The sequence below is a fragment of the Equus asinus genome, chromosome 2, assembly GCF_041296235.1.
Source record: "Equus asinus isolate D_3611 breed Donkey chromosome 2, EquAss-T2T_v2, whole genome shotgun sequence".
In the NCBI taxonomy this organism is placed as follows: Eukaryota; Metazoa; Chordata; class Mammalia; order Perissodactyla; family Equidae; genus Equus; species Equus asinus.
In genome coordinates this window covers 13,143,841-13,164,559 of record NC_091791.1, presented here as the reverse complement: position 1 = coordinate 13,164,559, position 20,719 = coordinate 13,143,841, and the positions used below count along the sequence as shown (strand labels likewise).

Sequence of the window (20,719 nt, the reverse complement as noted above, 5' to 3'; positions counted from 1 at the left end):
CGTCCGTAGATGGGGAAGAGGGCAGTGTTCCTTCCTGTGGGGTCAGATGTGGCCGTGTTCCCCAGGGTGGGCTGCCAGGCAGACAACGGTGGGGCACAGCTCTCAGCGTGGTATCTCTTTGGCCTTCATGGGTCAGTCCTGAATGGGCATCCACTTCCATCTTCCAGTCTCTGCAGGGCCCAGATGTCTTCCCTTCTTGTTTCTCCAAAGGGAGAAAATTAACAACCTCCAAAGACCAACAAGGCAGGACAGGGAGCTGCTTCCCAAATTGCTTTGTAATTTTCCCCCATAGGCAAATGGTTGGAAAATGTCAGGAGAATCTCACATTTTTCCCATGAAGCAATCCCAGAATCAGGCCAAGGCGTTTTGAACTTTGTGACTTGGGCTTTCCGAGAAGTTCATTAGGGCATTTTATGAGCAGGTCGGCCATTTTCCAGCCAAATCTGGGCGTCCTTTTGCATCTTTGTGTTTTTCTCCTGCAAAGTAGTGATTTACCCACATCCTCTGACACCTGGACCCTCTCAAGGGTCCACACTCGCCCTGAGATGGCTGGTGGGGATCCCAGTCTTCATGGGACAGAAGAAAATGCAAGGGCCTGCGTGTCTTGCCCAGGGGCATGCAGCAAGTCTCGGCCCTACCCAGGGTGGGCCAAATGTCCAGGCCACCGAACCAGGAACCCGCTGACTCTGCTCTCTCCCCTCAGGCCACATTAGGATCTCAGACCTGGGTCTGGCCGTGAAGATCCCCGAGGGAGACCTGATTCGAGGCCGCGTGGGCACCGTCGGCTACATGGGTGAGTGAGGGTACGGCCCCTCCCCAAGCCCACCCCTCAGAGCCCCTGGGCTCTTTGTGCAACATGCATCAGAAGTGGAGTCACGGCGGGAGGTGGGCGTTCTTAGCCAGGGTGGGGAGCATCGGGGCCCCAGGGAGCGACTTGACTGAAACGAGCTCTCTGCAGCCCCCATCCCCAGTGCCACCTGCGTCTCAAAGCCAAGCCACTCTGGGGGTCAGTGGCCAGAACTGGCAGGCAGTGCTGCTTGTGAGGAGGTGAAATAGGGGTCTGGTGAGTTGGCAGACAGCCTTCAGGGAGACCCCTGAGAGGAGACATGCCATTAGGAAGGGCTCTAAAAGGAGAGGAGCACACCTATGACACAGCATCTGTGTGTCACCAAGCACAATCCTAAGGAGACACCACCTCCCCTGAGGCTCCTCAGAGACCCTGGTCCTTGGGGCTGTGGGGAAGAGAACTGGAGCCACACCCAGTCCCCTGGAACCCTCCTTCTGATCAGGGACATCCCCTGGGCTTCCTCCTGCACACCTCGCACACATGTGCCCACTCACCCCAGGATGCAGGGGCCTCTGGAAAGCTCTAGGGGCCAGGGGTCTTGCTGCCCTCTGCCAGGTGTGTGCCAACAGCACATGCATAGGATTCCTTCCTTTGTCCTTTTCAGAGGGTCCTTTTCAGATTGCACAACATTTGGGAACCCTGGGGTGTGTGTCTGTGTGTATGTCCATGTGAACCCTAATAGACGGATGGATGGATGATAGACAGATTATGGATATAGATAAATGGTTGGTGGATAGATGATTGGTGATAGATGGATGGGTGGATGGGTTGATAGATGGGCAGATGGATAGATAGATCAATGGATGATAGATAGATTGGTCTATCTGTGCGCCTTTGTGTGCATCTGCGTCCGTCCTCTCTTGTGCGGAGTTTTGCACACGTCTGTTTGCATGGCCTGTATTGTGTGCAGACTGGTACATGTGTGGATTCTTTGCCTCTGAATGTTTGTGGCCTGCCTGATGACATGGAACTCTCTGTTGCATTTCTGTGGTGAATCCATAATTCATTTTATCAAAGTAGTAGGCGTGTCATAGTGAGTGGCTTTGTGAATTCCAGATAAATTTAAAATCATCTTTAATTTGGGTGGACACACCTTCATTCGTTGATAGGAATACGTGTGTAGCACCTACCCTGTGCCAGGTGTCGTACCTGTCATTAGGGACACAGCAGTGAGTAAGGCAACTCACATTCTAGTGGGGGAAACAGCAAGGGAACAGGCCACTTCCATCCACTGTGGTCAAGGTTCTGAAGCTATTGTCAAAGTTCTTCAGGAACACTGAGGGGAGCGATCAGGGCAGGCTCCCTGGAGGAGGTGGCATTTACAACAGCTGAGGGAAAGAGTGTCCCAGCCATGAAGCTCCAGGCCTTCTGTGAGCAATGCCGTCGCTCCTTGGAGCAGGACTCCTGAGGCCCGGGTGGCATGAGTCACAGCCCTGACTCCATGCGCCCAGGCTCTGTCCTGCCACCAGCTGTCTCTCAGCTCCCCTCGCTCCCCTCTTCCACCCCCAGCTCCGGAGGTCCTGAACAACCAGAGGTACGGCCTGAGCCCCGACTACTGGGGTCTGGGCTGCCTCATCTACGAGATGATCGAGGGCCAGTCGCCATTCCGCGGCCGCAAGGAGAAGGTGAAGAGGGAAGAGGTGGACCGCCGCGTCCTGGAGACCGAGGAGGTGTACTCCCGCAAGTTCTCCGACGAGGCCAAGTCCATCTGCAAAATGGTGAGCTCCAGGGGAGCCAGGCCTGCCCAGGCGACTCCCCTGCAGGACAGCAACTGACTCAAGGGAACTGGGTCAGGGCACACAAGGGTGTGCGCGGGGAAGCCACCAAGCCAGAGGAGCAGACGCTCCCGGCTGCTGTGGACCACGGTGGTCTGCAAAGACTTCTGGGAGAAATCCTGGGGTGGCAGGGCAGCCCCCTGACAAGGAACAAGGACTGAGGTGAGCAGTGTGGCACCCTCACATCCGGCACGGGAGGGAAGGAGATGATCCCAGTTGGTGCCCCAGATATGAAGGGATCGTGGGGCAGCCCCTGCCCCTGGCCTTTGGCCTCCTGCTCCCTCCAGCTCCGGACCCGGGGCGCTGGCTTGAGGCCAGGGGTGAGGCGGTGGGTGGTGAGACTTCAGTCTTTAAACATCTCATAGCAGAGTTTTCCATCCGCTAGATGAATGCTGGTCCCACCAGCTCGCGTCCTGCCTGACAGCATCTGCGAATAGTGAGATTTGACCCATCCATGGGCAGGGCGCATGTGGGAGTGACCTTCAGACAGGCTGGGTGTGCGGGGCCAGATTGGGGCCTGGAAGCCAGAGGAAGGAGTGACAGGAGCCACCAAGAGTGGAGCTGGGAGAGAGTCCAACCTGGACCCCTCCCTTCCCCTCGGCCCAGATGGGCTCACTCCTGGCCAGGGGCTTTGTGGGGAGATGGCCACTGCCCGCTCCTGTCCACTCTCAGGCTCCTAGATCCCACCCGTGGCTCCTTGGGGCCTCCTCCCCCTGATGCCAGACACAGCTTTGCTCACCCCACCGCAGGCAGCTGCCGCCTGCTGCCAGCCACAGGGCAGCTCCATGCACCTGTGAGCCCACGACTTCCTTCCTCTCCCTGGAGCGCTGCTGCACCTGGAGCAGCAGACGGGCGGCTGGACGTGGGTGGGGGCTGCCCTCCCACCCCGCTCTGAGTCGTGTGCATGAGCAACCAGGCTAGAGTGTAAAGAAAAACAGGCCCAGGGAGCTGAGTAAGAGAGCGAAGCTTCTGTTTCCAGAAAACCCGTGTCTGCACTGCTAGGGTCCGGGAACCGTCTGGTGTAGCTCCCCACCCGGGAGGCCCCTCTCCTGGAGCCGTTCAGCAGCTGCTTGACCACTTCCTCTCACCAGCTTCAGTCTGACGTCACAGAGCCATGGGGGGGCCATATCTGCCATCTGACCACTTCCAAAAGAGGAGAACCACAGATCTGTCATTTACATGTGTGAGAGACACCGCGGGAGGGACAGTGTGCACACTGGCAAACACACCCCCAGCCACATGGCCTGGGGGCCAGCCCACAGCTGAGCACTCGCCCATGTGCCTGCAGCCTCCGTGAAACCCAAGTAGTCACGGCAGCCAGAGTTGGGGTTGGGGGCCAGGAGGAGCAAGGCAGCAAAAGGCAGGTAATGTGGGGTCCTAGGGATGTTTGATAATGAGGGGTGGGGGATCCTTGGTTGTGTCGCAGTGAGGTGTCTATCCAGTGGTGTCAAAGTGGACAAGGGATGGAAGAGGGAGGCGCAAGCATCATCACGTGACCCCGATCAGGGCCAGGGATTCAGAGAAGTAGGTTGTGAGAGACCCCAATAGGGACATGGGACGTGCTGAGAGGACAGAGAGGCAGAAAGGGCCCCCTCCCTGCCCGCAGAGACCCGATTTGTCATCCGACTCTGGGGTGCCAGGACTGGGGCACTACTGTCTCTCTGCTGCCCCCTGGTGGCCACCAAGGGAAAGTCGGTGGCCCAGCCTAGGACTCCAGGTGGACCTGGGCCCCTTGGCGCTAAGTGTCAAACCAACGTCCCCTAATCTTTATTCGCTGGAAGAATCCCCGGGATCCTCTAGCCTTGCTCCATCTTCTTACAAATGATCCTGGGGTCTTGGGATTCTGGTCTTGGGCTTCCTTTGTGCCCTTAACCACAGCCCGTCTGGTTTGGCAGCCAGGCTTCCCCTTTCCCCTCCAGTGGACGCCAGCTCAGGACCCTGTAGGGCTTGACCGTAAGGAGACCATGGAGGCCCAGGCCCCACCGGGTAGTTTCTCTGCTCCGGCAGCCCCAGCTCTGCCTGCCAGAGAAGGAGGTCCACAAACAGCAAGGAAGCCAGTCCCTGGACTTCAGATGCCGTCCCCCATTCCATCTTGGCAGCCATGAGACCCTCCTCACTGCCCCTGGGGTCCAGAAATTTGTTCATCTCACTGCCTTGTTCCCTGTGTCCAGTCCCTAGGCCCAGAGCTCAGCCCCACCTTCCGTAGGCCCCTGCTGAGTCCTAGAACTGGTCTTTCCCCACGCCCTGCAGCTTCCTCCCTCTGGCCCTGCAGCCATCTCAGCCTTGCTCGTTCTTGCAGCCCATCTCTAGTCTTCCTCCTCCAGGAAGCCTGCTCTGCCTGCCTCCCTTGCCCACCTCACACCGTCTCTCCCTCTCGCTTCTCCTGATGTACACTGACATCATGGTTCAAACTTTTTACCTGATACGCAGGTGGCGAACAGGCCACGTTGTAGGTGGGTGTTTAGTTTTGCCTGCACAGTGTTTTACAAACAGATGGATGGTGGGCTAATTGCCAAGATTTAAAATTGGGGAGATTTCACATAAACACCTGGATTTTATGTCTTCTCTTGAAAAGAGCAGAAGCCCTGGGCACTGACTGACATTCCTGCCTGTCAGGAGCTGATGGGCAGCCAGGCATGGCCCGCCCAACCCTCCCCTTGCCTTTACCGCCCTCATTTGTGTCATCTGTCTGGCCAGCCCTGCAGGCTCTGGGGTCTGCAGCCGGGAGGTCCAGCCCCTGAATGAGGAGTCCTGCTTCTTTGGGATTTCTCAGAACAGGCAGGAGCCCAGGCCCAGCAGAGCCTGGTTCCTGAAGCCTTTGTAGAAAGGCAAAGTCCCTGGAGAAGAGAAGTGGAGGCCCTGAGCCACCAGCCCATGGGCAGAACACCTGGGTGGTCGGTGGACCAGGAGATGACACCATAAGGGACCCTCTCGTGGCTTAGTCCTCTCCAGGCTGACCTGGTGCTTGCCCTGCTGCCACCTGTGATTCCTTTGTTTGAGGGGGCTTGGGGCTCAGTCCCTGTGAGCCTCTCCCTCCAGACCATGAGCCCCAGGAGGCCCACCTGCCTGCCGGCTCTCCATTGCACCCCCCGCCCACTCGGGCCAGCCAGAAATGCATATAAAGGAACGTGAGCAGAGGGCACCAGGGTATTGGGGAAAGAAGGGGTGGACTCCCTTGGAGGTGCAGGCCACCCATCCTGATTTCAATCTCAAAGCAAACAGTAAATTCCAACTGTGTACATGGTGCAGTGCTCCGTGGGCAGGGAGAAGAGAGAAGCACAAGGCAGGGACGCTGGGACTGCGGGGAGGGGTCGAGGCTGAGGTTGGTGGGTCATCTGGTGGCCCTCCCCCGTGGTCTCCCCCTCCTGCCCTCCTGACCTTTGTTCACACCTTCCTCCCCTCTGGCCTGGCTGTCTGCTCCCATTCCGGTGAGGACACTCCTACCCCGACCATCCCTGGCTCCCCACTACCCTGTCCCCCTACTGGACATGGCCATCAGGACCCTCCATCACCTCTCCCTGACCAGTCCCCTTCACCCTGACTGGCCCCTACACGCTCATCCTTCACTGAAACTCAGACAGGTGTTGCCCAAGCCACTCTGCAGGTTCCGACCACCCTGCTCTTGCTGGCACAGGTCCCTCCACCTGGTGCCGAACCCACGAACCCGGGCCCCCAAAGTGGAGCCCGCAGAACGTTAACTACTGGGCTACTGGGCCGACCCCTCCACCTCCCCGATCTTTCAGAAGCCTGTCTCAAATGCCCCTTCCCCAGGAAGTTCCCCGACCCCCCAGCTGGCAGCCGGTTCCTATCCCTTTGCCACCATGGTGTCGTGTCTGTAACTGCCTTGACGAGTGCTCTGAACGTGATTCCTCTTGGCACTATGGTTGCACCTAGTAGGTCCTAGTGTGCTTGTGAGTTGAGTAACTGATGGAGAGGCCTCCAGGCGTGCGCCCTCCCCTCTGCAGCTCTCCTGGAGCACAAGAGGTAACTCTGATTCGGCAAACGTTGCTGGTGCCCAGGATGCCCCAGGGAGAAACAGACAGGATCCCTGCCCTCCCGAGGCTGCAGGTGTCTGGGCACACGGTGACTGCGGGACCACAGAGCTCGCAGCGGCTCGGGCGGCAACCCTGAAACCAGGCCTGAGCAGGGTCAGGCAGTGTCCGCTGGGTACCTGGGGGGTGGCACAGGCACTGCAGAGGCTGGAAGAGGGACGTCTGGGGCGGCTCAGGGACACACGTGTGACAGGGAGGTGATTGCAGGTTCTCCGAGGCCCCTCTGCCCCTCGGGCCTTTGGGCAGAAGGAGAGGCCCACCAGGCATGGCCTCATGGGGCTCTCTCTTGTCACAGCTGCTCACCAAAGATGCAAAACAGAGGCTGGGCTGCCAGGAGGAGGGGGCCGCGGAGGTTAAGAGGCACCCCTTCTTCAGGAACATGAATTTCAAGCGCTTAGAAGCCGGGATGTTGGATCCTCCCTTTGTTCCAGACGTGAGTAGCCTCGCCCAGCGCGGATTGAGCCTGTGGTCTCATTCTCAGCCTTTGACTTAGTCCAGGGTCCGTCCTGGGCCCTGGGGCATGCGCTGACGAGACTGTGGGCAGGAGGCAGCCCCTCCCCTCCGGGAACAGACACATTGCCAGGTCTGGGGGTCCCTCTGCTCTCATCCTGGAGTCACCTCCTCTCTGAAGCCCTCATCTCCAGAGCTCCAGGCACCCGGAGCCCAGAGGAGGCCTCCCCCACTGACCTTGAACTCCTGGAGGGCGGGGCCGGGCCAGGTTCATCTCTGAGTCCTGGCACAGAGCAGCCCCCAGTGCGCATTTGATGGACGAGTGAGATAAAAGTTATCCCCACCTTAACAACAGCAGCTTGTGGTTATGGCGCCGAGCGCTTGTGACAGCCCCGGGCCAGGCGCCTCTGTTATCCCCGCTTTCTAGGTGAGGAAACTGAGGCCTACAGGGGATATGTGACTTTCCCAAAGTTCCTAAGCCCCACCGCTGGGACCACAGCCCAGGCCTCTCCAGCTGCACCCGCCCCCCACCACTGCCCTGTCACGTGACAGGGCCCCGCTGAGCGCCTCCTGGGACACCCCCGAGGCACTGTCCTTGGCATGCCCTTGCTCTGGCCATGGTACCCAGCATTTGTTCTGTGGAGAAGTGGACCAGAGGCCACAGAGCGTGGCCCCAAAACAGCCCTCGTTCTGACAGAGACGAGTTTGGAAACATTTCCACCATCCTGATCCTGTGGGCTTTAGGGAAACAAAGAATATCTGACTGTGGAGGGAGCTTAGGGACAAGTCTTCTGTCCCCCTGCCTCAGCACGGCCTGAAGGAGATGCGGGGTGACCTGCGGGATGTGTGAGGGAGTGACGGCAGGAAGAAGCCCTGGACTCCCAAGCTCTCGTTCCGCCCCGCCGGGGTCCCCTGGCACCTCTGAGAGAGGGCAGCACAGCTTCCCAGGGGAGGGGGGTGGCCTCGGGAAGACGGCCCGTCTGCTCCGCCATCAAAACCCCAAGGCCTGACTGGGGGACACGCGAGTGGGCAGGGCCCCGTGCGACCGAGCGCTCTGCCTCCCTCAGCCCCGAGCCGTGTACTGCAAGGACGTGCTGGACATCGAGCAGTTCTCCACCGTGAAGGGCGTCAACCTGGACCACACGGATGACGACTTCTACTCCAAGTTCTCCACGGGCTCCGTGTCCATCCCGTGGCAGAGCGAGGTGAGCGGGGCGGGGTCGTCGGCTTCACCCTGAAGAGGGGAGTGACGAGGACAGAGGAGGCACTGCTGGGTCAGGCGCCCCTGGGGCCTGGCCTGGGGCCTGGCATGATGTGGGCTGAGAAGGAGTAAGAGGCGAGACAGACACCACCCGTCTAGATGACTGTGAGAAGTTTGGCTGGGGAAGGAGAGGAAAACAGGGCGGTGGCTGGAGGCACAGTGGAGATGAGTTGCGCAAGGTGGAGCTGGTTCAAATGAGATGGAAATGATCGGGGTGGGGCTGAAGCCCTGAAAAGAGGGAGGGTCTGAGCATGTGGGGTGACCTGGGCTTCAATGAGGTGAAGGAGGAGATGGCGTATTGGTTTGGTGGCTGGAAGATGAGCACAGCCCCAGGACAGTTTCTGTTTTCTCAATGAGGGCGGCATGCAGGGCCACCAGGAGAGGCAGCGGGCAAGCGGGGAGCTGGCTGGATCACAGCCCCAGTAAGACGGCACCCTCCTACCAGGGTGGAGGACCTGGTAGGACCAGGTTCAGGGGACGGCGTCTGTCCAAGGCTCCGCCGCTGGGATTCCTCTCCACCCAAGATGACGGATGTAACCCCTCATGCCGCATGTCATTTTGCACCACTTTTGCAGATGATAGAAACAGAATGCTTTAAGGAGCTGAACGTGTTTGGACCTAATGGTACCCTCTCACCGGACCTGAACAGAAGTCACCCTCCAGAACCGCCAAAGAAAGGGCTGCTCCAGAGAATCTTCAAGCGTCAGGTGAGAGACCCCCCTCCCGACGCCCAGCTGTCCTGGCTCAGCTCTGGACCCCTGGGCCCAGGCACTTCCACGCGATGGAGACCAGAGCTGCGGAGTTCTATCTCCTTGTGGGGCTCTGGAGACTGGGGTCAGCAGTGGCCTGGAAGGGACAAGCAGCCTGTGAGAAGGCCCCTGAAGCCTACTGGCTGATGGGATCCCTAGGGCAGAAGGGCAGGACCAGCCCAAAGTCCACCCTTCATCAGAGTTTCTCAGCTTCGGCACTGGTGAGGTTTGGGTTAACGCTTTGTCGCGAGGGCTGTCCTGTGCGTTGGGCCGTATTTAGCGGCCTCCCTGGCCTCCACCCACTAGATGCCAGTGGCACCCCATTCCCTACCCCGCTCCCATGGTGCCAACCAAAAATGTCTCCAGACATTGCCCAGTGTCCTCTGGGGGTAAAATGCCCCTGGCTGAGAACCACTGCCCTGCGTGGCCATTATAAAGACTAAAGTTATGTAGGTAAAGATTTAACATAATGCAGAACAGGGGACTGTTGGAGAGGTGATCCCCACAGAACCTCATGGCTCCTGGGCTGGGTTGCTGCCGTGCCCTCCAGCTGGCAGCCAGAGGAGACTGTACCCCTTGGGAAAAGATGCTCTTCCCTGGATCAAGGATTGGCATGGACCAAATGGAAGAAATGTCCTGGGACGGGCCTGGCAGGCCTGGGAGAGTGAGGCCACCAGGGCCCCCACCTCAAACCACAACTATGAAGGTGACCACAAAGTGCCCCCTCTTGGCCTGGCCCTTCAAGAAGCCATGGCCCCACTGCCCCCATCCTGGAGCCTGGGAGGCCGCTATTCCTCATGTTCCCCCGCCCCAGGGAGCAGCCCCTCTCAGGACGATGAAGAGGACACCGCAGGTGCAGCTCAGGGCCCCAGACCCCAGGAACCCCAGCTCCCTCCCCCTTTGGTGACAGGGGTGAGGTGGCTGTTCATGGTGCTCCGCTGTGGACCAGGCCCTGTGCTGGGCACTTTTTGAAGGCGTCTCTTACTTAATCTCCACAAAACCCTGGGCCTTCACTCAACAATTCATTCATTCAACCAATATGTATTGGGTGCCTACTGTGTGCTAGGCTGTTATCTAAGGACTTGAGATGCATCAGCAGGCAAGACTGAGATCCTTCCTGGGCGTCCTAGTGAGGTGTGAGCCCAGGGTGGGCTACCATTACCCCATTTCACAGATGAGGAAACTGAGGCTGGGCAGGATCGGAGATAGCAGGGCAGGGAGCACAGATCAGGCACATGGAGAGAAAATGCAGACTGAGGCTTTGTTGTTGTTTTTTTGCCATTTTTCTAAACGTTTGCCGTTTTATCTAAAAACTTCATGTGAGTTTCACATCCTCGTCCGTAATCTACTCATGTTTGTATACTATAGAAATATCATTTTCAAATGCTTCCATCAAGTAAAATTGAAGTTCCAGAAAGAAATGACCTCCCCCTCCCCATATGTGGCCCAGCCCCAGGACGGCCCCAGGTCCTGGGATGAGCACTTGCTGTGGAGGCTCACGGACCCGGGTTCAGATCCGGCCCTGACCCCTGTTTGGGTGGCAGTTTACTGAACCTCTCCCAGCCTCCATTTGCCCCTCCGAAGGATCGGGTGCCTGGAGCTGGGAAGAGGACTGAGGGAGGTATAGGACGGTGGCCTTCAGCACAGCGCCCGGTGCCACCGCCACCGAGGGAGCAGATGCTCCAGGTGTCTCTCCTTCTCCTCCCTGCAAGGTGAAGGGCCTATGCCCACGGGGATATCAGGGAGTGTCAGGAGTACTGAGAACAAGCCCCTGGTAGAGCCCTTTGCACACAGAGCCTCGTTTCATTCTCCCCAGTGCCTGTGCAGAAGCGGCTCCTATCCCACGTTACAGGTGAGGCAACCAGGGGCTTCCGTAGCTTGCCCAAGGTCACTCAGCTAGGAAGTGCAGACTTAGGATTCGAACCCAGGCAGTCTAACTCCGAGCCTGCAGACTTAACCAATATAGGTATTGTAGGAGGGGCCACTTCTTCCTTGCCTTGGGGTTCTTTTAATTTCATAGCTCTTCCCAGGCACCAGGTAAAGCTCTCGGCCCCAGGAGGTGCCTCTGGACCTGGGTCTGCAGGGGCAGAAGGCCAAGGTCAGCAGAAAGGAAGAGGAGGCGCTGGGAAGCAGCCCCTGACCAATGGCTTTCAGACTTTCAGACTCAGGGGCCCCTGTGATGTGTGGGCCCCCGGGCTTGCCTCCGCGAGGACTGACTTGCTTTCTCTCTCGATCTCTCTCTCCTCTCTGCTCATTCCCTCTCAGCATCAGAACAATTCCAAGACTTCGCCCAATTCCAAGACGAGTTTTAACCACCACATAAATTCAAACCATGTCAGTTCAAACTCCACCGGAAGCAGCTAGTTGCGGCTCTGGCCTTGACATCCATGGTGGGACCAGCCCAGACCCTTCTCATTAGAAGCGGAACTTGGGAGCGGTGGGGTTTCGCTCCAGCTGGAAGCACAGGAGCCTCCAGGAGCCGGGGAAGGAGGCCATTGACCCCCTCGACGCAGAGCCTCTGGTTTCCCCAGAGCTTTCCACTCAGGTCTGTTTCCAGAGGCGGCCCTCAAGCCAGGGTGGATCGGATTGGTCTCTGCCGAACATTGCAATAGGAATCCAATCGGATGCCACAACTTGCACGTATTTTAATAGCGTCATAACTAGAACTGAATTTTGTCTTTATTATTTTTAAAGAAAAGTTTTGTAAATTTCTCTATTGTCTCAGTTTACATTTTGTATATTTGTATTTAAATGAGAGTCAGACTTCCAGGGTGTATATTTTCTGTGCAGCCACCGTTAAGCCATGTGTTGTAGACATTTTAGAGGGGGAGGGGGGATTTACAAAAAAAAAATGTGACTCAAGACTTCCAGAGCCTCAAATGAGAAAATGTTTTTATTAAATGTAGAAAATGATTCACGTTTCACCTGGAAAGGATTGGTCGTATCCATCTTTATAACCTTTCCCCCTCACTGGTATCACCATGCTATTGGCTTGTAACAACCTGAATTAGATGCTGAAAGACACGTCTGGGACTTCCCCCCCAGCCACAACGTCCTCTGTTGGGGTCCAGGGAGTCGGCTGGGCTGGCTCTGTTGAGATGTGCACTTTTCCTTTAGGGCACACAATGCCATTGAGCCTTTGGCCTCAGCCTCCTCTTCTTTCTGGAAGGTGGCCCATATGTGGAGCTGGCCGTCTTCAGCTCAGTGGTCTCTGGGCCTCTTTCTTTCTGAACACGTTCTGACTGCTAAAGCCAGTATATTTCCAAGAGGCTCATGCTTGGGGATTTTCTTTTATTCTATTTTTAAGAGCAGCATAGTGATGATAAGGACTAGTCATGGAACCTCAATTGTCCTTATGGCCCATGGAAGCTTCAGTGAGTGGGGGTCAGTGGACCCCATCCTGAACGAGTCTGGAGCGGGGGAGCCATGGCATGCCTGGGGACTCCCAGCACATTCCTTAAGTGTTTCCAGGGTCACAGGCTCTTGAGAGCTTCACGGGACCCCGAAGATTCGCTGGCCCGGGTGGCACGGGTGGGGTTGGCTCTCTAAGCAAATGGGATGCTTGAGGAGAGCCACGCCACCAAAGAAGCTCAGGACAAGCGCACTGTCACTTCCTAGGAGAGGTGGGGCAAAGATGAGCTCTAATTTGGCATCTCAAAATTTTAGGCACAAGTAGCCCCAGGAAGACTTGGTGGCTTTGCCAGACCAGCGGCCTCCGAAGTCAGTACCTGGGCCTTTGGAGCATGGCCATCCAGTCCCAGGGCCAACTGGCTTCCTGCTGCCGCCTCCATGAGGTGACAAGGAGCAAATCGGCCCTTGCGTCCCCTTCAGGACGGGGTGAGCAGTTGACCTCTGCTCCCCCTCTTGCCTGAGTCCCTGGCGACTGAGTTGGCCTCAGTCAGACCTGGTCTCAGCCACCTGGCAACTGTCGGGGTGTCTCCAGTGTGGGCCCTGCACCACCTGCATCCTGTTAAAATGCAGATTTCTGGGCTCCACCCCCAAGCCCCTGGAATGGCATTCTCTGGGCGGGGGCCCAGAAAACTGCCTCTTTAGAAAGCCCCCCATATCATTCTGATGCACCTATAGTGTGAGAGCACTGCCTTAGGCATCGGGGGGCTTCCAATGGGGCCATCTGGAGGTGACCCAGGCAGCTCTGGGGACAAGCCCTTAGGGAGGAGAGAGTAGTGAGCATGTCAACCTCATGTCCTGATTTCCATACCCTTTCCCCAAACTTCGCCAGCGGGTCCCGGGGCCTGCTGCCAGAAAAGGGCCCTGACCTTCGGGGCTGATCATTTGAGGTCATTTTGCAAACAAACGGGGGAGAAGAAACATCGGGCTTCCCTCAGATCCTTCAGCGCGCAGTAGGATCTTCTTCAAGACCAGCTCTTGTCTCACAAGGCTGCTTCCGTTACCTTTCTTGGGCCAAATACAAAAAAATACAAACAGCCATATTCAGTTCTTGCCAAGGAAGTGGAAAGCTCTTTGGCCAGTATTTTAAGGTCCCCAAGCTCTTGCTGACTCTCCTCTCTTAATAAAAAGGACAGTCATCTTCCTGGGACAGTCACCAACCCAAGCCACCACCCTCCTGTCCAGAAGTTTCCTCCATTTGACCCAATTCACAGCAACTCAGCCTTCACCAAGGGAACTCATATGGAGAAGTAACCTCTTTATGCCTCAAAGCCATGCACTGTCCATTTGCAGTGGAGCGTCCTCAAGGAGCGAGAAAGAAAACAGACATCAGCTCAGTGTGTGTCTGCATCGTGAGAGCGCAAATGATGCTAAAGCACAGGTCTTGGGTGTGACTCTTAAAATAACTGACGTCTTCCTTCACATTCGCCGCCTGTCGCCTGTGAGTGCCCATGGGCTGTGGGGTCAGTCACTGGCCCTTTCAGTCCTGCACTTCCTTTTGGCCCATTGATTTGTACAAGAGAAGGGAAGCCTTTCTTTAGAACAGTGCCTGAAAATCAGCGCCCCCTACTGAGTTCCTGAGTCATGGTGGGTCCTGTCCCCACCCCTCACCCCCAGCAGCTGCTTCTACTCCCATTTGTTTTCGATAGCTGCATTTTTTTTTCAGAGATTGGCCCTGAGCTAACATCTGTTGACAATCTTTCTTTTCTTCTTCTTTTCCCCAAATCCCCCCAGTACATAGCTGTACATTCTAGTTGTAGGTCCTTCCAGTTGTGCTGTGTGGGATGCCGCCTCAGCATGGCCTGATGAGCGGTGCCATGTCCGTGCCCAGGATCCAAACCGGCGAAACCCTAGGCCTTTGAAGCTGAATGTGAGAACTCAACCACTCAGCCACGGGCCGGCCCCTATAGCTGCATTTTTTAAAACATATTTTTAAATTTAAAAAAAACCTTCCCACCCATCCACCTGTCCAGGATGAGGCATATTTGGACAATGAGTAGATTTGTCTCTTTTTACTGCATTTGAGCTCTTCACACAAGAGCCTTTCTTTCTCCAAGCGTGGCATTTTTCTCACCAGACGGTTGCTGACTTTGTGCCTTTGAGATGAGACGCAGGGTCTTGCAGAAGCGTCTCTGCTTCCACTTTTCAGGAGACAGGCTGCTGTTCCCACTGGGACGGGGGTGGTCTGTGCCGTGATCACCATGACAAGTGTTTATCAAGCCCCCTCGGGGGCTCCCGTAACATCACCCATGCTGTCACGAAGATCCGATCCCCACCTTCACAGAGGATGGCACCACATCTCTCATCAGCTCGTTCCCTACTCTTGCTAGGCCAGTAATATCCCTTTTTAAACCACGAGGCTTCAAGAGCTGCTCGCTGGCACGGTCGCTAAGGATTGCTATGTCTTGAGCAGCTCCAGGAGGGTTTTTTTGTTTCCTGAAATGCACTGCTCTTAGCCAGGGGGACACTCAGTCCTCGCGGGGCTGGCAGAGGGAGGTCATACTGCACAGAAGAAAGCAGCGTGGCCTTGGTTATACACACACCTGACAGCCCGCTGGGACACATGTCGGTGGGTGAGTTCTGGGGACACGCATGTGGCCACTGCCTTGGCATTGAAGGCACAAGTAGGATGCGGCCACCTGCCCTTGAGCCTAGCAAGCCCTGATGATGCTGGAGACCTGCCCTCTGAGAAGCAGGGGAGCTCTGTGCCTCTCCCGGGAGCCCCACGCACCGTGGAAGCCATGTTTATTCTTCCACACCCTGTCCTTTCCCGAAAGGCTTGGGTCATTGGCTCGTTTCCCACCAACTTTCTCAAATGAGCCGCTGCCCGGACCTCAGTCCGGAGGGAGCGCCGTGGCCTCCTTGAGCCTGGCATCCCAGGCCTTGCTGAAGGGCACAGTTGCCTCGTGGACCACTTGAATTCTCCCAAGATGAAGAGGAAACGCCGTGGGGGTGACATCCAGCTCTCCTCTTGGGCTGTGGGGTGCTCACCTACCCGTGGGAGCACCTGTGCCCTTCCGAGGGCCACCTCCTCCTGCTGTCACCTGCTCTCATAACCTCCCTCTCTGAGATGAGACCTCCTAGCCTTTGTTGTGGAAAGAGAATGAATGTGAGATCTTTGTGCGTTTTGAAGCGACAAAGCTGTGAGTCATGAACAGCAGAAAGCTCCCTTCTTTCTCCCCACAACAGACCACGATGGCGAGGCCTCGTCCCCGAGGCCTCTTCCCCTCCTGCTTTCACGGCCGCCCAGCCCGGCTCTGGAAGCCCAGACGTGTGCAGGTCAGGCACAGGTGGCTCATCTGGTCTGACTTTTAAGGCTTGTGCTGGGGACAGTGGTTTAAAACATCTGAAAAGCTAGCTCTCCCTAGGAGGGAAAGACGCTTCCCAAAAGAAGAATCTAGATGTCTTTCCCCGGTCCCTCAATAAGTCATTTTTGTAATAGATCAAAAGCAAATGTTCTCGATTATAAGAGCTTAGTGGCTGTTGGTAGTGTTAAAATAGTCATCCTTCTAGTATCCAAAGGTTTATATTTTTTTTCAGGGAAATTTTAACATTGATGAATGAAAATAGTTCCATTTGAGGGTCATTCCTGAAGACACCGGCTTTCGTACTCCTGCTGCTCTGAATCTTTGTATGTTCTGTCTAATATGTCACAGTGCTGCTGTATCTTGATCAAACCACTGTTGTTGTTTTTTTAAGAGAAATAAATTCCTTAATGAAAATAACGTTGCGTCTTTCCTCCTGCTGAGCTCTTGTTCTGTTCCTTCCACATGTGACAGTTGCCCCTAAGATGCCATCACCTGCTGCTGCAGCCTTGAGTTCACCCTTCCGTCAAGTGGATGGCTCAGCCCCTCCACTGACCGCCCCCCGACCTGCCCACACATGGCCCAGCTCCAGTGGGCAGGGCCTAAGGATACCACCTGAACCCCCTCCAGGTCGATTTGCTTCTGACCCCAAACCCAGCAGACAGCTCCAGAAGTGTCCCAGCCATGTGGCACCAACCGGACTGGGGTGAGAAGGGCCCTAGTCAATGCTGGCAGCCAGACCCAGACATCAGACAAGACGTTCACACCTCCCCCTGACGTGTGGTATGTGAAAGAGGTCATAACTCAGGCGTGGGCTTTGTAGAGAGGGGCTCCTCTGGCTGTTCAGCCTTCACCGAGCCAGCAACACGCTGGACCTGGGTGACCAGCAGGGCAGGACACAAGTGCCTCAGAACCCAGAGTCCCAGTCTAGGACCTGAGACCCCTTCAGACCCCTTCCCCTGCTTGGCTTGGTGGTAAAAGAATGAGGGGGGCTCTGGGCTCAGACAACCTCTACTGACTGTATGACCTTGAGAGGCCTTAACTCCGAGCCTTGGTATCTTCATCTGTAGAATGGGCTGACACCTGCACAGCGGGGCTACTAGAGGATTCAGGGAGAACACGAGTGACCCGCAGCACAGAGGCCCTTGCCCAGGAGGACACAGTCAGCCCAGTTGTCTCTGGACACCTTTTGATCCTTGACCTCAGGAGGGGGCAGCGTCCCAGACCCACACTCATCTCACACTCAGCTCCTGGTCCCAGCCTGGGAACTGGGCACACATCTCCGTCCAGGCCCCAGCTGTGGGACAGGGCCTGAGGCTTGTTTCTGCCTGACTCCTGGCGCAAGGTCTGGAGCCTGTCTCACACGGGAGGTAGGAATTGCATAATTCCATCCCCTGGGCTCCCAGAAACAGATGTCTTTCCTAATTAAAGGAAAGGATTGAGGAGGATCCGGCTCACTGGGGGACTCAAACTGGAGAGAGAGAAAGAGGCTGGTTGGCATTGAGGGTGTGGTGGGAGTGGCTGTGGCTGGGAAAGGCTTTCTCCCGGGATGGGGGAAACCTGGTCAGCTGAAGAGCTGAGGAACCTATGGCGAAGGGCTTGCTGACTACCAGAGAGCCTTCACTGGGAGAATATGGAGGGGGTGGGAGAGACGAAGTGCTCTGAGCCTCTGAACAGGGCTTCCCATCACAGAGATGGGAAGGACCCTTCCTCACAGGGACCATTCTCTCTGAGCCTTCTCCCACCCTTCCAGAAACCTCCACTGCCTGAGCCAGCCGCCCAGGCCGAGAAGCTACTGTCATCCCGGGACATAGGGTCTGAGGGGGAAGCTCCAGCCCCGCAGCGCCGACCCACCCCAACATTGACATCCCTCTGCCCAGCAGCTTCAGCCCCTTCCCCGGCAGACAGGGCAGGCTCGGGGCAGGCAGCGCCCATCCCTGGCCGCCTCCACTCAGCCAGGCCCCTTCCCCTCCTCTCACTCAGACAGCCATGCATTTGGTCAGCGAGGGCACCGGAATTCTCTCCAACTCATTCGTTTCCAGGAAAGGCTCAATGAGGGCATCCCAGGGCGCCAAGGAGCTTCAAGTCGCTCTCCCTCTGGGAGGGGGTCCACAGGGGTGTCGGGATCTACCTGCCATCCCTGGGGACCGTGATGAGCAGGGAAAGTGGGGAACAGGCTGCCAAGCTGCAGCAGGTCAGGGTTCCCAGCACCACTCTGCCCAGTACTTCCTCAGGCCAAACGCTGCCCACTGGTCAGAGGGTGGGGGGCCCCGGCTTTGCTGCCTCATCGGGGGAGCAGCGGGAAAGCGGCCTTTGCGTTGGCTCGAGGGCAAGTTTTCCTCCCTGGTCAGCCATCCAGCAAGCGTTAATCGGGCACCATATGCCCACAGCCCCTGCCCTCTCAGAGATTCATTCCAGGGGGCATCGGCCACTGGTACATAAGCCAGAGGCTGGGGGACGGAGCAGTGCCGCTCACACTTCCAGAGCACATACTCACTCGGCACTTTGATAAACTACAGATTCTGATCTGGGAGGTCTGGGTCCGGGTCTGCATTCTGCCAAACTCCCAGGAGAAGCTGCTGGTCTGCGGACGACCCTTTGAGGAGAGAGGCCTTAGAGAACCCCACACCAGAATGTCAGGCTGAGGGCTGAGGTCAAGCCGGGGCCTCCATTCCCAGGACGCCCCCTCAGGCCCTGCATTCAGAGGTGACGTCTTACAAATACTGCATTGGCCCTGCCCTTGAGGCGAGTTCATACGACTGATTCTCAAAGTCTGGCTCCCCCATCAGCAGCAGCTAAGATACGTAAATTCTCAACCCCCACCCCAGGCCTAATCAGAAACTCTGGGGTGGGACCTGGTAAGAGGCCCTTGAGTATGGACTGCCAGTTTACAAAGTGCCCTGTCTCCTTGGAATCTCACTGAAACCCGCGACCTCCCGACCTCCTGTGGACAGCTCTTCAAGCTGAGACGGCCTAGGGGCGGGGTTGAGGCTCTTAGCTATAAATGGGAAAAAGCATGTCCAGCTGGCCACCTTTGCTCTTCCACAATGGGAGCGAGGCTACAACAACATATAATGATATTGACTTATATTTTAAAAAATGAAAAGAGAAACCAAAACTAAAAAGGAAAAAAATGTTACTTCTGGGAGAGGGAGCCAACAGGGGAACAGGGTGAGGGGACAGATGTAGGAGCCAGACTTCCCTGAAGGTGGTTTGTCCTGTAGATTTGACTTTGGAAGCAAGGATCAAATAAAAGACAAATCTGGACTTAGCGAGGAGAGACTTTTATTCCAAAGGGTTATTGCAAAGAGGCTGTTACCACAGGCAGGAGATGTTGCCGAAGGGGGCACACTTTGACCAAAATCTGCAAGGCCTCAAGGGTTGGGCAAAAAGGGGTTTTCTCTATGGAGCGGCATAAACACGGCTCTTCTCCTCCCACTTCCCACACTGGATCCTTGTAGAAGAGAAGGCTTTACCCTGAGGGCAGCCTGTTCTCAGGAGGGGCTGTGTGCTGGCTCAGGCTGAGGGTGGGCCAAAGTTCAGGGTCCTGGAGGAAAGAGAGAAACGTGACCAAAGTCTGGTTCACAAGCTTCTGCTCTGATGGATCAGTGGGGACCGACCGTCCAGCTAATCATCTATGAGGCAAAGGATGGGAATTTGGAGGGTCTGTTTCTGGCCTGATCAGAGGTAAATGGGGGAGGGGGGCACCCGTGGGTCTTATCTAAGTCCTGTGGGGAAGGGAGGTTTTTGCAGTAAGCTGTTTTTCCACAACACGAAAGGGTGAGAGGGATTCCTTTAAGCATCACTGTTTTCCAGGGACACAGGGTTCAGGCAAAATCCAACACTGTCACCTGTGAATGTTTTCGATAATCACAAAACAAAACTAAAAGGTTTAAAACAACCCCTAAAGATCAAGACAGTAAAACACAAATCTATGTGGATATGCAGTTGGTGGCATAATCACAAAGAGAACGTTTCCATGACTTTTAAAGCACAGAAATGTGATGGCGCATTCCTATGGGGGGACATATCCTAAGGACAAAAATAAGTGCCCCAAATTTTTTTAACTATTTTCACTAAACATATTACTAGTAATAACATGGTATTATTATTCTGCAACTATTATATATTATAGCGTAAAACAAGTAATTATGTCAATGTCATTAAGAGCAAAGATTTTCAATGTAAGGAAAAATAAATAAAAATATAAAATCAAAGAAGTTAAGTAAAAGCCTTTTAATCCAACACAAAATAAACCTTCACTTTAAAAAAGGTGTATCCATGAGAAGTAACGACCAATCTGGTGGCAAGGAGTAGTGTGGGGACCAGACTGTGGCCTCAAATACCATTTCCCACTAAAAGCAGTGAGGGCTTCTGGAGAAACAGTGGATTCCAAGTCTGGAGGAGGAAATGCCCAAGAGGAGCCCAGAGCATCATGTCATCCCAGAAAACAAGGAAGTTGTCAAAGACTACTCAGGTCGTGTCCAAAATACTCAAGATCAACTTGAAGGAGTTCCCAGTGCCCAAAAAGGGGACAGTTGGAGGATTATTAAGGATAATAAGTACCATAGATTAAAACACATCAAATGTGCTTAAATTGAGGAGTTCATAACACTCAAAACAATAGTTTCTTAAAAAACAAAAACCCCATCAGTCACCTTTGGAGGATTCTAGAGAACTGGCACATTATTTTGAAAACTAGTAAATAATGGGAAAAAATCAAGTCCCATTTGTTATCCAAATAGTTGATGGAGTTTATGCCAGGAATGTAAGGTTAGTTTAACATTCCAAAACCAATCAGTGTAATTCACCACATTAACAGAACAAAAAATAACCAGATGATCATCTCAATAGATGAAGAAAATGCATTTG

The 20,719-nt window shown here is 55.4% G+C and overlaps 1 protein-coding gene across 9 annotated transcripts in view; it reads left to right on the top strand.

Annotated features, from left to right (window-relative positions):
* The window catches only part of GRK5 (G protein-coupled receptor kinase 5), a 219,470-nt gene extending 203,203 nt beyond the window's left edge, over positions 1-16,267 (top strand). For all 9 annotated transcript variants that reach the window (XM_014849237.3, XM_044749935.2, XM_070482324.1 and 6 more), the window contains 6 exons: positions 704-793; positions 2,357-2,565; positions 6,970-7,107; positions 8,192-8,329; positions 8,961-9,092; positions 11,400-16,267. In XM_014849237.3, the coding sequence (XP_014704723.1) occupies positions 704-793; positions 2,357-2,565; positions 6,970-7,107; positions 8,192-8,329; positions 8,961-9,092; positions 11,400-11,498 (806 nt within the window). In that variant the 3' untranslated portion in view covers positions 11,499-16,267. The remainder of the gene's footprint in view (positions 1-703; positions 794-2,356; positions 2,566-6,969; positions 7,108-8,191; positions 8,330-8,960; positions 9,093-11,399) is intronic.
* Positions 16,268-20,719: the final 4,452 nt, after the last annotated feature.